The sequence below is a fragment of the Nothobranchius furzeri genome, chromosome 19 (genome assembly GCF_043380555.1).
Source record: "Nothobranchius furzeri strain GRZ-AD chromosome 19, NfurGRZ-RIMD1, whole genome shotgun sequence".
Classification (NCBI taxonomy): Eukaryota; Metazoa; Chordata; class Actinopteri; order Cyprinodontiformes; family Nothobranchiidae; genus Nothobranchius; species Nothobranchius furzeri.
Window position 1 is genome coordinate 12,296,113 of NC_091759.1, and position 16,440 is coordinate 12,312,552.

Sequence of the window (16,440 nt, forward strand, 5' to 3'; positions counted from 1 at the left end):
GGCAGCGAATGATGGAGCTAGTATGTTGAACACTTAGTATGCACACATTAGAAGTGTCTGTAGCTCTGCCTTTGCTCTCCGGTATAAAATACCACCAAGCTGCAGATAGGAGACACGTTAGCTGTGTGTTAGCAGGCTTACTATCAGCGGCACTTGGTGTCTGCGTCCTTGCCTGCTGTAAATTGTTTGATGTTACTGTGCTTTCATACAAGAAACAAATGTTATTGACGTAGAGGGACTTACTGAAATTAAAACAAAGCCATTTTTATTTAATTTGAGAATCTCCATCTCAGGATGAATTTAAAATGTCATGATTGTTGTTTTAAAAGTTTAAATCCAATTTAATTCTCCTGATTCCAATCCTTTCAAAAACACGTCATCTGGCCCGATTTCCGATCACGTGATCGGATTGGAGCGTCCCCAATTTTATTTTCAGAATTTTAATGAAAGGAGGAGGGGTGTCCTAATTTTTAGACCTAAAGATAGAAATGGTACTTCAACCATTTGATCAATATTTTTTGGCTACTTAGTAAAATGATGTGGTGATCAATCTGGGGTTGAATTTGATGCAGCTCTAATCTATGACAGCCATAGCTAGCTTTGTCCCAGTCATGTTACAGAGAATAATGTTTTTACTGTTGCAAAGCTGCCAAGGACTTATGAGTTTGGAGTGCCGTTGACATGGAAAAGGCTGATGACCACAATGTGCCTCAGTGAATTTAGTGGCCAGTAATGTAAGAGTTTGACCAGACACAAACACAACCAGAGAATCATTATCTCAGCAAACAGTCAACATCCATATTCTTATAATAGTTTTATTATTTTTATTTTAAATGGCTAAATGCTTTTTACAACATTTTCACCAGAAATACATTCAAAAAGGTCATTTGAAAGTCAAAGAACAAATGATCATAATCCATAACCTGGTGAAGCATGCTGGAGCATATCCTAGGTCTGCAGAAATGTGTAAAAGGACGAAACTTTAATAAAACTTTTCCAGAAAACGGCATCAAAACATTTCTCTGTTTTATGGTAGAAATCCAGCGAAGAACATGATCAGACTTGATAATCGCAACCAATTATAACTGACCCCCCCCCCCCCCCCCCCCCCCCAAAAAGGAACATCGAATTGCAATTACACTCCTGAATGATGTCAGGATTTGTTTATTTGGAAACATCAGTTTGAGTGACTTCTTTGTGGAGCAAACAAGTTAGTGATCCGAGCTGTTTTTCTTTGTCTGAGCTGAGAGGTGGTGTAATTTCAGGTAACTGTTCCAACAGTATTCCAGAAACCGCCACAGTCTTTGAATTAGCACAGTCATTGGTCACTGACTCTGTCCTCCCTCTCCTAACAAAAAAATGGCATTTCTTCAAAAGAGGTGGGAAGAGGTAGAAACTTAAAAATGTCTGAACTGCCTTTCGTCAGAAGTGAAGTTAATTGTCTGTCCCAGTGATTCAGTATGACATTGAATTTTATGAAATGTCATACTGACAACAGAAGGTCAAGACTTTCTGACATCTACTCCCTAAACAGAGTCAAGCTGTAAAAATGTCGGTGCCTGTTTTCCAAAAATTCCCACGTTTGTCATGTGGCCCTCTTTAAATCTCACAACATCAACCATGATTAAATGTCACGAGCAGAACTCAGAAGACCTGTGAAGACACCAAACACAGTAAAAAGTAGATAAAGTCTTTTATTTGATGTGGAGTTACCAGAGGAGGGCGAGGCTGGAGACAGAGTCGGGGAGGAGGCGAGGGTCAAAACCAGATCGGACAAGCAGATACAGGGAACAGGCAGGAGACGAGGTAGAGGATAGGCGAAGGTCGTGGTGGCAGGCAGAGTACAAGGCAGGGGTCAGGAGTGAAAACGAGGTCCGGAGGCTGAGATCAGGCAGGGTGAATGGCTGGAAGATTTACTTGTGTGAGCTTTCAATAATCTGGCAGAGAACTGGTGGCTGGCTGGTGAATATAAAGCAGGAGGAACAGGTGTGGTGAATGAGGCTGATGACAGGAAGAGGTGAAGTGGATAAAGCTGGTTGCGGTAGGCAGGGAAACAGGGCTTGTCAGGAGCTTGATGAGGGGACCAGGTGTGCTGCATAAAGGCTGAAATCTAGATGAAGAGGCAGAGGAGGGTGAAGGATTGGGAGCCATGACATTAAAGGCGTACTATGCAACTTTTTCATATTATTAACTCATTTTCGTGAGCCATTATATGCTAAAAGGACCCTTTACAGGCCAGAATACTGCACTTGTAATTTCTGAGTGCCAGTCCAGTTCCTGTTGGACTTAGTAAAGTGGAGCTGACATGCCTGGCCCTGAAACCTGCTTCCAGCATATTTCCTACATGTTTTAGATCATGAACACAGCTGATTTGTTTGATTCATAGATGAATTGCTCCTGTAGACACAAATGAAGGCTGAGGGGACATTTCAGCAGTTAGATTAAGGTGTTAAAAAGACGAACACACAGCAAAGAGATAAGTTTTACTTTTGCTTTGACTTAAGAATAATAGAGGGTGCTAAAAGCAAGCCAAAACTGCAGAGTATCCCTTTAAACAAGAATATGTTCATTCAAAAGAACACTAATTATTTTCAAATCCTCTCTGGGGTTAAGCGTTCACTGTTATTTATTCATTTTTAACTTTTTAGTCCCGTTGTGTATTTTCCTTCGCAAACTAAGTCCTGTGTACTTTTGATGATGGCGTACTTTGGTAAAGTCAAAGGTATTTTGTTTTTTTTTCTGCATTTTCCTCATTTGAAACATTTCTTTAAAATGAACAAACAGGAAAATTATATTATCACATTACTATGAAACGATAAAATAATTCACCTTTAGAAAGATGTGTTTGACAGGTTTTGCAACAGACAGCCAGTGTTGCCAACTCAGCGACTTTGTCACTGTTCCTAACGACTTTTTGACCCCCCTCAACGACTTTTTTTCCAAAAAGCGCCTAGCGACAAACCTAGCGACATTTCTCAGGACCCGTTGCTACTTTCTGTAGAACTTTCCTGTAGATATTCCCCACAGATTAGCAACAAAGAAACCATTTGCTCTCTGAACTGTTCTTCCGGGAGTAAGGAAAGAGAACGACAATTTGCGCATGTGCACGAGGACTGACCAATCATAAACCGTTTTCAGCTGGGCTGAAGACAGTTGCAGAGCTGGAGACCGCCTATTTACTTCTGCTGCTGCTGCAGGCTCACGCTTCTACTGGAGATGGCGCAGACGTCGACCTGCGATCTCTGGTTCTGCAGCCGTCAGATACTTTGGTTTTTCCTGCATTTGGCAAATAAAGTCATCGGGAGTTTCAACTACCATCCCGTTTACACACGCAGCTCTGTGGCTCATCTGAATTTCCTTCAATGACACAGGGATGGTTATACTATGAGACACCCGCTCCCTTTTGCTCGGAGCACCATTATTATCACGATGGAGAGAATACACAACAGAGAAGTTGAGAAACTATGAGGTGTAAAAAAAAAAGCTTTTTTAGGAAAATGTCTGTGAGAATGGAGAGCAGGTCTGAGTTATATCCTACAACAGAACTGTTTGGATCACCACACCATATCTGTCTTAATGCCACTTTATTGATACTTTTGGAATTTATTGTACATATCAAAGCAATTTGGGCCATTTTAATCATACTAATGAATAACTTTAACACATAACAGCTTTTATTTTCCTCCCTTTTAGTCCTATTATATATATATATATATATATATATATATATATATATATATATATATATATATATATATATATAGCATCTTTTAGATGCTATGGGGAAAATGAACGCCAATGTGGCGTGATGACGTCATCAGTATGTATATTAACACGTGACGTCATCTGGCGACATCTAGCGACTTTTGGGAGTAACTTCAGCTACTTTCAGTCAAAAGCAGTTGGCAACACTGCAGACAGCCACATAATTACTTTTCTAACTGGATTGTTTGTGTTTCTGTGGAAGATTCTAAATATTTTTCCCACATGATTCAATTTTCCTCTAAAAATGATCCATTCAATTTGTATTTTGGAATATACACACCAAACTGATGTACATATGTTCAGAGACTGCTAGAATCTCCTCTTCCCAAATGTTTATTTTCTTCCTAAATCCAAGTTTAAACAAAGTCAAATCCCAATGTTTCCTATTTGGAATTGGTGTCACAACATCCATGAAGGAGGATGACCCAAGTGTAGGTACTGAAACTCCAGAGTCAGGCAGGTAGACTCAAATGAACATTTAATAAGTTAAAGGGACATGAGGAGAGCAAGAGACAACCAAGGGGATGCAGAAAGGACAATCTAAGGCCTAGTCCACACGTAGCCGGGTTTTAAAAAAAAACGAATATCCACCCCTCCAAAAACTTGCATCCAAACCACCTCGTTTAAAAAAAAAACTCTGTCCACACGTACCCGGATAAATACGTTGTTAAGGACATGCCAGACCTGTAGGCGGCAGTACTTCCCCCATTCTTAACCTCGTCCTTCGTCTGTGGTCTTCCGCAAGGAGCAGTAATTCCGCTTGCAAAAACAAACCAGCAGAAAGCGCTTGGACAATTGATAAAGCGAGCGCAGCTCTGAGGGCTTCCATGATGCTGGCTAGTGTAAACACAGGTCGCACACGTGATGTCAGCATTTTTTTGTCGCTGAAAGTGACGTTGCGGACCTTAAAACTCCGGTTTTGTCTGTCCACACGCAGACACCCAAAACGGAGAAAACGCAGATCTTCACTTTGGCCGAAGTTTTTAAAAAGATCCGTTTTCGTGTGAAAAAACTCTGTTTTCGTGTGGATGACAGGCCAAAACGTAGAAAAATATCTACAGCAGATCCCCGGCTACGTGTGGACAGGGCCTCAATCTAACAAAAATGGAAGGAAAACTGGCAGTTTAAACATTGAGACGAGGAACAGGTGTGCTAAGTGATGATAAATTACAGGTGTGCATGGTACCGGGGCCTGCCATACTCCTCCTCTGTTTAATTCTGCACAGAGAAAAGGTCTGGTTACTCACCGGCAGAGAGACACATGAGGGGCGGGACTAGGCAGCTCAAAAATAACCAATCAGAAAAAAGACGGAAATGCCGACTGTACCGCGCCATGCTGTCGTTTTTTAGCTGTAGTCAAAAATAGCGTCTGGCAACAGCGCATGCATCTTTTTTTTCAGAAGAAAGGCTTTTAGCACTTCTACTTGTGGTTTTAAAGACATTCAAGTAGAGGAAAAAACCACAGCGAACTCTGCTTCCGTCGCCATGTTTTTGACAAACTCAGCGTTGTGGTGTGTGACGTACGCTGCTCAGCGCTGAATGGCTCGGTTAGAATTCTCACGGGGAGGGGTTATTTGAATAGGAGAGTTCCCAGAGCCTTTCTCTGTGCAGAATTAAACAGAGGAGGAGTTTGGCAGGCCAGGCTAACCAGGGAGCCAAGGTAAACAAAACAAAACAACACAAGGGAACACACCACATGACAATAATTAAACCTCCCAGGTATTTAGAAGCTTTTAGAGCAGAGAACAAAATATAAGGTTCTTCTGCTGAGAGACAGTTTGTCAGTTTGTATAAAAACTGGACTTTTATGTTGTATGTATATAGTAATATAATTGAATCCCAACATAAACAGTATATCACCATAATTGATATTTAACCTGTTTGTACATTTAGGATGGAAATGGCATCAACATGCGTTTGAATCTAACAGCGGAGAAGGGTGAGCAGTTTTAAGGTCTTTCATTCACTAAAACGTTTTGAAGGTATGCAGTGCGATTGGTTATTGATCGAAATGCATGAATGAGTTGATTGAAGTTCTAATTATTCTTCAATAGTCTCTGCTGCAGAGAAGATGCACATGCCGTTTGGCCGTCCCCAAACGCTGCAGCCGGATCAGAATTACTGCATCCTTCACCAGGAGGGATTTGTCAGCGCCTACAGCCATCAAGCTTTCATGCCTCTTTGGAGCTCCTTCACCATTGAAAAACCAGTGAGTGCGTTAGCGGCCCCCAAAGTGAGTCTGTTAGAATATCCATCAATAGGATGGTGTAGTTCTTTGGCCATGCTAACAGTTTATGAGAATTTCTACTGAATAGTTCGGACTCATTCACTCATTTATGTCTCTAGTATGAATGACTGCCTTGTGAGTCGTTTTCAGTGAAATAAAAAAAAACTGGCACTCCTGTTTCAGCCTGGAGTTTTTCAGAGGAGTGGAGAGCAAAAAACGGCAGAATTACAATGTTTACTCATTAATATTCATGATATGTAAAAGATTTGCCTCTGATTGGCTAAGAGCAACACAACTCTTCTGCTGCCTTCGTTTGCTCTTCTTTCTTGCATTAAAAATGCAACATTGGTGTGTTAACTCCGCAAATAACACAAGCCCGAAAGTGTTTGGCCATGTTATGGAGATGCTAATGGTTAACGTCTACTAGCTGAGCTGTCGTCTGCTCTCTCATTCCCATGGACAATCGCAAACCAAGGCCATGAATGCTAATTGTCCGTTTGACATTGTAGCTTTTTTTTTAATCAAATACATGTCCAGTTTATTTCATTTCTATGTCTACTGCAGGCGATAAGAATTAACATGCACGTGCAACTCAGAGTGACCAAGAAGCTCATAATGCATGCAAGCTGTGATTTTAGCATTACCTTTTCTTTGCTATAGGTCACATTAGAGCCGCTGCCACCAGTGATGTCAGACTGTTTGAGGGCCGATGTGAGACTGTCTCCTGATCAAAGCTCCAGATGTGATCAGTATGAAGCTACTGGGAGGTGGACCCATGGTTTTCTGTATCCACCCAGTAGGTGTCGCCACCTGCCTTGTGCAGATTAACCACACTGGTCTGTGGGCCGTACAGTGCAAAAGAAAAACACATTTTTCCTTTACGGTATCTTGTCATTGAAAGGTCATGAAAGTCAGCCATCTGGTCATTAAAAAAGAGCACGTCACCGAGCATTGCAGGAGTTCCTTGTTAATTAGATGTTTGGGGGTATTTTAAACCTCTAATTAAAATTTGAGGTTTAAAATACGATTATTAAAATCGACTCTTTGACGATGACTGTTTTGGTGGTTTGTGTGTCTTGAAAGCTCAATGAGAATTTGCTTTACAAGTCGCAAATTCTTATTTTAACTTGTGATGATTGGACTTGATTGAACTCTGTAGGAGTTTAGCTCAGAAACCTGAGGCTCTGGTTTCACTGCTACTTTGTGACACACTGAAACTACCAGAGGTAAAGTGCCAAGATAAGAGGGAAGAAACTAAATACCAGCTGGTTCCCCTGGCACATGATTGAAAGTCGCTTTGGCCTGCGGGGATTGGCTTGTGAATTATTCTCACTTAGACCCCCCCCACCCACCCCCCCACCCACCCACACACACACACACACACACACACCTATAATTATCTCAATAGCTGTAAAACTGGTTATGTTTCAGTTGTGGATGTACATTCCACAAAGTCTTTCTAAGAGTTTCAATAACAGCAAATGTTGATAGACATAGTTGGCCGATATTGGCATTAAAATGCAATATCCTGAACTGTGTGGGGTTTTCCCTCTTTTAAACTGTAACATGCTCTTATTAAACATGAAACCCTTCTACTCTCACTCCAAATGTCAAAATATGAATAATTGTAGGTATTGTTTTTGAGATGTTTTTCATAGTTTGGAACAACTGTAGTTTATGCTTGCATAAAATGTTGTGTTTGTTACCTAAAATGATTCAGTATGTCTTCCTTTTTTCATGACAGGAGGACCACAAGTATATTAGTATCATTTTATATCGGTATTGTAATCTGTTTAATGGATCATCGATATTACGGTATACCAGATATTGGTATGAAAGCCAATATCAATCATCCCTAGTGATAGATAAAAATCTGATTTTTTAAATGATTTCACAATTGTAGTACATTTATCATGATATTACTAAAGTAAATAGTTTTTTTTTTGTATTTTACAGATCTGAACATCACAGATGAGCAGCAGTATGATGCTTTACTAATGAGTAATGTAATCCCAATGTACCCCGAGTTTAAGAGTGAGTTCACGTCTCAAAGTCTCGGAAAATGGACTTGATTATTTCTATTCTATCATTTCAATATATTTTATTTATTTTTAGAGATATGGGATTACTTTCATAACACTCTACTGAAGAAGTATGCCTCCATTTACAATGGCATCAACGTGGTGACCGGTCCTGCTTTTGATTATAACTACGATGGCCGATTTGACTCTTTAGAGACGATACATCAGTAAGTGTCAGTTCCAAGCAGCGATACTGTTGCACCCTTTATGATGCATGCTTTAGCATTAATTGCTACATTAAATGGTTGTTTAGGAAAGTGATCATTTCATTGTTCTACTTGTAGATCTGAAAAGGTTTTTTTATCTTTTTCAACAATTGAACAAAGTTTAATTGATGTAATCATGAATTACAAAGAAATAACAACAAAAGATATGAAGAAAGTTATATTTTACAGTGAAATCCTTTGCAGCAAGTGTTGTTTTTAATCGCTCACTGCACTTAGCTGGGAGATTTTGCTTTTGCCAAATAATTCCTGTACATCAATGAAAGTTTATTTCAACCTCCTAAAATGAAAATGTAAGCTCCAGATCCGTATTTCCTCTGTAACCTTTGGCTGGGATTCACTGGAAGAGCTGAGCTTATCAGTTTCATGTTCTGTGGATACCAAGGAAGTGTCCTGTCTGAGTCCTACATAATGAGTTTTTCCTGTTCAACTCAAGGTCCGTGCATGGAAAAAATCTCTCCATCCCCACACATTACTTTGCAGTGCTGACCAGCTGCAAGGACCCAGGTCAAACTGTCACAGCTTGTCTTGGTGAGCTGCAAACCGTGACCTTCCTGCTCCCTCACCGAGCCGACAACATGGAAAATTGCAACGTAAGATAATGAAAATGCAACCCACTCAGTCAAACAAGTATGTACTTTCATTGAAACGAGCTCCTAATGAGCCCCCTAAATTCAATTCAATTCAATTCAAGTTTATTTATATAGCGCCAAATCACGACAAGAGTCGTCTCAAGGCACTTCACATAGTAAACATTCCAATTCACAGTTCATTAAGCCAATCAGAAATAATGTTTCCTAAATAAGGAACCCAGCAAATTGCATCAAGTCACTGACTAGTGTCAGTGACTTTACAGCAATCCTCATACTAAGCAAGCATGCAGCGACAGTGGAGAGGAAAACTCCCTTTTAACAGGAAGAAACCTCCAGAGAATCCTGGCTCAGTATAAGCAGCCATCCTCCACGACTCACTGGGGATCGAGAAGACAGAGCACGCACACACACACACACACACACACACACACACACACACACACACACACACACACACACACACACACGTAATGTGTCTATAGTTATATTGTGATGTCTTAGTAAATATTGTATTTGGTGAAAGATAAACTTTATTGTATTTATCCTAGTGGATCTATAATTAAACGGATAAACTAGTATTAGCACATCAAAAGTCAATAAAAAAACAAAAAGTTATTATCAGGAGAGAGAGAATGTTTAAGTGGTTAGCAGCAGTGTGCTAGTCGATGGCCCCCTCCATGAGGCCACCACAGCTCAGCAGAACGTCATTGTAGCTTCTTCTGGGGAGAAAAACACTTACAGAGAAAATAAAGTTAACAGCTGAAATTGCACAAAATAGTACAGTTAAAGAGCAGACTGTAGAATAAAGCAGTAGAGTGTGAAAAGTGGTCAGTGTGTCCTCCAGCAGTCTAAGCCTATAGCAGCATAACTACAGCGTTAACTCTGGATAATCTATCCTATTTAGATGGAGGCATGTTGGAGGCAGGGCAAGGGAGAGCCGTCTTTACCGACTGTATACTCCACCTCCCTGTAATCCCCCACTTGTCCAGATTTAGGCTAACATCAGATTTTAACTATAGGCCCTATCAAATAAAAATGTTTTATGCCTATTCTTAAAAGTAGACAAAGTGTCTGCCTCACGGACTAAAGCTGGGAGCTGGTTCCACAGGAGAGGAGCCTGATAACTAAAAGATCTGCCTCCCATCCTAAGTTTAGATATTCTTGGAACCACCAGTAGACCTGCAGTCTGAGAGCGAAGTGCTCGGTTAGGAACATATGGAACAATCAGATTACTGATGTATGATGGACCTTGATTATTAAGAGCTTTATATGTGAGAAGAAGGATCTTAAAATCTATTCTGAATTTAACAGGTAGCCAATGTAGGGAAGCTAAGACAGGAGAGATATGATCTCTCTTTTTAATTCTCATCAGAACTCTAGCTGCAGCATTTTGGACAAGCTGAAGACTTTTAACTACATTCTGTGGACTTCCTGAGAGTAATGAATTACGGTAATCCAGTCTTGATGTAATAAATGCATGAACTAGTTTTTCAGCATCACTCCTGGAAAGTATGCTTCTAATCTTAGCAATATTCCGAAGGTGGAAAAAGGAAATCCGACAAACTTGTGAAACCTGGGATTTGAATGACATGTCCTGGTCAAAGATAACACCAAGGTTCCTTGCTTTGTTCTCGGAGATTAATGTAATGCCATTAAGGTCAGGCGATTGGCTAAGCAATTTCCTTTTCTGGATTTCTGGTCCAAAGATGAGAACTTCCGTCTTGTCTTGATTTAAAAGCAAGAAGTTAAGAGTCATCCAATTTTTTATGTCCTCAAGACAAGCCTGTAATCTACCCAACCGATTAGGTTCATCAGGGTTAATGGATAAATATAACTGAGTATCGTCAGCATAACAGTGGAAGTTTATCCCATGCTGTCTAATGATTTTACCAATTGGGAGCATATATATAGTAAAAAGAATTGGTCCAAGCACTGAACCCTGTGGTACTCCGCAAGTAACCCTGGAGTATGAAGAAGATTTGTCATGTACATTTAAAAAATGAAATCTGTCAGACAGGTAGGATTTAAACCAGCCTAACGCTGCTCCTTTGATCCCTACAACATGTTCAAGTCTTTCTAAAAGAACATTGTGATCAACTGTGTCAAAGGCAGCACTGAGATCTAACAAGACTAGAATGGACACAAGATTCTTATCTGAGGCCATAAGAATATCATTTGTAACTCTCACTAATGCAGTTTCAGTGCTGTGATACTCTCTAAAACCAGACTGAAATTCCTCAAACAGATCATTAGTGTTTAAATGCTCACATACTTGGATGGCCACTATTTTCTCCAGGACTTTGGATAAAAATGGAAGGTTAGATATTGGTCTATAATTCATTGGGTCATCTGGATCCAGAGAAGGCTTCTTAAGTGAAGGTTTGATTACAGCCACCTTAAAATCTTGTGGTACATATCCATTTACTAAGGATAGATTGATTATATCTAGAATGGGGGCAGTAACCAAAGGAAATGCTTCTTTAAATAATTTGGTTGGGATTGGATCCAAAATGCAAGTTGAAGGTTTAGATGAAGCTAATATTTTTGATAACTCTGAAAGCTCAACTGGATCAAAACGGTTCAAGCACAGATGAGGATCTACAGTCACCTCTGAAGCTGCCTCACGTACTGAGGAAGAAGAAATTGCATTAGGGAGGATGCTAAAGATTTTGTTTCTAATAGAATTAATTTTACTTGTAAAAAATCCCATGAAGTCATTGCTGCTGAGGGCTAAGGGAATAGATGGCTCAGAGCTACGATTCTGTGTAAGTTTAGCAACTGTACTGAAAAGAAATTTAGGATTATGCTTATTCTCCTCAATTAATGCTGAAAAATAAGCAGTTCTAGTTTGTTGAAGCTTATTTTTATAAAGCACAAGACTATTTTTCCAGGATAGGAGGCCTCCTCATGGTGCGTAGAGCGCCATGTTCTCTCCAATTTCCTAGAGTTTTGTTTTAAGGCTCGTAGATGAGAGTTAAACCAGGGAGCCAACTTCCTGTCCCTAATTACCTTCTTTTTTAAAGGGGCAACATCGTCTAATGCCACACGTAAAGAGGAATTCACATGATGAACTAAGGCATCAATTTGTGAGGGGCTAGAACTGAAAATATTGCCCTCTGCTACATGCCTCTGAGATGCTGAGGACAGTAAAGATGGAACAGTTGATTTAAAAGACGCAACAGCGTTGTCAGATAGACCGACTATAATGAAATTTACTTTCATGTCTCGAGAACTCAGTTATAAAAAACTCAAAGGTTATCAGAAAGTGGTCCGAGAGGACTGGATTATGTGGAAAGATTGTTATTTCCTCACACTCAATGCCATAAGTCAGAACAAGGTCCAATGTATGATGGCAGGAGTGGGTGGAGCTATGTATTCTTTGAGAAAAACCAATTGAGTCTAAGATATTACTAAAGGCTACATTGAGGCTATCATTTTCAATATCCACATGAATGTTGAAATCCCCCACTACAATGACCTTATCAGTATTTAGCACCAAATCAGATAAAAAATCAGAGATCTGATCCAAAAACTCAGAGTAAGGGCCTGGTGGACGATATAAAACTACAAACAAGAGTGGTTTTACAGTTTTGCAATCTGGATTAGGAAAACTAAGAATAAGATGTTCAAACGACCTGTAACTATTAATCTGTAAGGGACTGATTAATAAGTCCGAATGAAAATTGGTTGCCACTCCTCCTCCTCGCCCTGTACTTTGAGCAATATGATGATTTAAATAATTTGAAGGAGTTGACTCGTTTAAGCTAACATAGTCCTCTTGCTGCAGCCAGGATTCTGTGAGAGAGAGCAAAGAGATCTGATTATCACAAATCAACTCATTAACTAACAAAGTCTTAGAAAAAATTGATCTAATGTTCAACAACCCACATTTAATTTTTCTAGTTTTCTGCTCAGTTGAATTTGTTCTAATATTTATGAGATTTCCATGATTTGCTTTATTAAGCCTGATATTTAATCTGTGTGGTTTTGGCCGTGGGCAGGACACTGTCTCTATGGGGTAGTGGGTGGGTAACAGTACAGAAGCTGCAGAGGGGTGGGTTAAACTACGACTCTGCTTCCTGGTCTGGACCCTGGGTTGTCAAATGAACCCCCTGAACACAACGGTCTTTCTACACAATTAGTGTGTGCAAAAGTGTGAGTGAATGAGTAAATGAATGAATGAATGATGTCTGCAAGGCGCTTAAAAAATATGACGCTAATAACGAAACTGCATGAGCAGTGCATCGCTTACCTGGTAGGCTGAACAAAGATATGTGCTTGTCATCGTTTCCTTTTCGTCCTCGTGTTTAAAGTGTTCCGAAACTGCCTGGAGGAACACTTCCAATCCAATCCAATCCAATTTTATTTATATAGCGCATTTAAAAACAGCATGTCAGCTGACCAAAGCACTGCACAGAGTTAAAACCTAAAAAGCCATTTAAAATACACATTAAACACAGATAAAAGCTGTCATAAAATAGAAACACCTAAAAACAATACAAATGTATAAAACAGCCAATAAAAGACAAGTCAATAAAAACAGAAGTCAGTAAAACAGAAGAGTCACAGCATAAAAGACCGATCATTGACCAAAAGCCAAATTAAAGAAATGTGTCTTCAGGCTGGATTAAAACTGTGCCAGTGAAGAAGCCTGGCGTTCCACCAGAGGGAGTGCATTCCAAAGTCTTGGAGCTGCAAAGGCGAACGCACGTTCCCCACAAGCTTTATATTTCATTTTAGGGACTATGAGCAAAAGATGATCAGCAGACCTTAGTGAACAGGGGGGGGGGGTTGGGGGGGCAGCTCCGACAGGTATAAGGGGGCTAGACCATTCAGGGCTTTGTAAGTAAAAGTAAGAACCTTGTGTTGAATTCGAAATTGCACAGGAATCCAGTGTAGATCTTCCAGAATGGGAGTGACGTGGCAGCGTCTATTAGCATTGGAGAGAAATCTGGCTGCAGCATTCTGGACTTTCTGCACTTAGGACAACAAAGTTCATAATGCTTGGAAAAAAGATCAGATTGTTTCTGTTTCTTCTCAAATCTACTGGGCTGCATGGTGGCACAGTTGTTAGCACTGTTGCCTCGCAGCACGAAGGTTGCAGGTTCGAAACTCGGCTGCGGCCTTTCTGCATGGAGTTGCGTGTTCTCCCCGTGCATGCGTGGGTTTCCTCCGGGAACTCCGGTTTCCCCCACAGATCACAACATGCCCTATAGGTTATAAATTGTAAGTTGCTTTGGATAAAAGCGTCTGCCAAATAAATAAACATAAACATAAATCACTCGCTTTTATTCATTTATTTTCTTCTAAATCTAAATAGGGACAACAAACAAGATTGGACATAATGGAAATACTGCAAGATCCCAAGATAAACAATGAATAGGTGTATTTTTTATTAGTACTATCAAAATGTGTCAAGTAATAGTGCGACGGTGGCACAGGAGTTAAGTGCTCGCCCCGTAGTCGGAAGGTTGCTAGTTCGAGTCCCGCTCAGTCTGTCGCTGTTGTTGTGTCCTTGGGCAAGACACTTAACCCACGTTGCCTGCTGGTGGTGGTCGGAGGGACCGGTGGCGCCAGTGCTCGGCAGCCTCGCCTCTGTCAGTGCGCCCCAGGGCAGCTGTGGCTACATTGTAGCTCATCCCCACCAGTGTGTGAATGTGTGTGTGAATGGGTGAATGACTGATTGTGTTGTAAAGCGCCTTAGGGGGTTCCAGGACTCTAGAAGGCGCTATATCAAATACAGGCCATTTACCAATTAATATTTAGTTCAATGATCTCTACCACCTTCTGTTGTTGAAGAGTGACACCATGAGGTCCCGTTTAAAAAGGCTTGAATCTGAGCAGCCAGGGTGCAAGGCTGAAAATCCCATCTATGCACCTGCACATAATCATGATGGGAGTTTTATATTTAACTACAACTAAAAGTACAGGAAAAGTGATTTTTTTTAAAACATGCAGCAGAATTTAATAGCAAAAGCTCGTTCTGAGTGAACGTACTGTTCCATTTGAATTTCTGGATAATTCGTATGTAATCCCACCACTAGGGTTCTACTTGGAGTCTGCTGTTAGGGGCATGAGACACACCTGGGGCCTGTTGGTAACTGGTCATGTCTGGGTTTTTGCACCATGTACATTTCCACACATGTAGGAGTTCAGACATTGCTCATTAGATATGCTACTTTCTTGTTTTGTCCTAAATGCCATCCCCTTGTGCTGTCGCTGTCAGAATATGACACAAAAGCCAAAACAATGCACAAGTATCCTTTTAAAAAGTAAAAGTACATTTGGTAATCTCAGTGTACTTTTTGGGATTTGAAAATGTTTCAACTGTATATTTGTTTTGTCCTATTAACAGAGTGCAGAGCATGAATCCCAGTGGGTGGAAGATCACATCTGGTTTCACCAATCCCGCGTCAGAGATGTTGAGTGGATTACAGGACTGGACTTTTACCAAGGCAGTGGTCAACTAGTAGCAGAACTTCTATCGATGAAGACAAGACCTACAGCAGCCATTCAAAGAAAACAATGAAAAGAGCATTTACACACACACACACACACACACACACACACACACACACACACACACACACATGTTTGCATTACTACACTTGTGGGGACTTCCCTTCATTTTAGGGACTGCATTATGCCGAACCCTGACACAAACTAACCATGACCGTCACTGGACTATTCCTACCCTTAACCCTAATTAAAAGTTAGTTCACACCATACCTCTAAAACCAAGTCTTATGGTTTTTGTGCACACTGGTGCCAAACGTGGCATGTAACAGCTGCAGATGGCCTCCCAGCACACCCTCCCCACACACACATTAAGTCTCTCTCCTAAAGTTGGATAATGTAGTTTGAGTGGCTTTGTTTATGTATCTTTAATTTAATCATGTGTCATTGTGATCTTTTGATCCTATTGCTAAAAAAATATCTCATTTAAGTGCAAATATATTTTCTACAGCCTTATAATTTTAGTAAAGTTTTGGTTGATTTTAATTCTTCCACAATTGGCATTAAAGGGAAGGTCAGATACTGTATTCAAAACACCTGAAAATGTGAACAAGTCTGTGTTAAAAAGCATTCACCACTTCCTAACGGACGTATTTTCTGATTTTCTTGAGTGGAATGAGTGTTTTGCACTCCTAAATGTTAAAATGTGAATGGTTTCATTAAGATTTTATAAATGTTTTTCTCAAAAATTAGAAAACTCATTGAAATTGTTCTTTTCTCTTTAGTTTCTGTGTAACTATGTGATAATTGTCAGTTATTGTTTTTAGATATTTCTAAGTCAATGTGATATAAAGAGCTTTGAACTGGAAGTTTTACACGGCTGTGATTCAAGGTTAGGAGGTATTGTGTAGGATTCTGTTTGAAGGAGGAATTTTAGCAAAGGATCCAATGTATTTCCTGTACTGCTACACTCCACGCTACGTAGTTAAACAGTTGTGGAAAATATTTCATTCATGTCAGTTTTCTTGGCTCATGAAGCAGTTGACCAATGAAAATAAAAGTCATAACTGCAATGCTCTGCTTTCAAAAAGCTA

The 16,440-nt window shown here is 40.1% G+C and overlaps 1 protein-coding gene across 1 annotated transcript in view; it reads left to right on the top strand.

The window, feature by feature from the left end:
- LOC107394417 (venom phosphodiesterase 1) overlaps positions 1-16,440 on the top strand; it is a 49,795-nt gene extending 33,355 nt beyond the window's left edge. Inside the window, exons 19-25 of the mRNA XM_015973344.3 lie at positions 5,659-5,704; positions 5,820-5,974; positions 6,653-6,788; positions 7,949-8,026; positions 8,108-8,240; positions 8,734-8,890; positions 15,246-16,440. Of these exons, the coding sequence (XP_015828830.3) occupies positions 5,659-5,704; positions 5,820-5,974; positions 6,653-6,788; positions 7,949-8,026; positions 8,108-8,240; positions 8,734-8,890; positions 15,246-15,419 (879 nt within the window). The 3' untranslated portion in view covers positions 15,420-16,440. The remainder of the gene's footprint in view (positions 1-5,658; positions 5,705-5,819; positions 5,975-6,652; positions 6,789-7,948; positions 8,027-8,107; positions 8,241-8,733; positions 8,891-15,245) is intronic.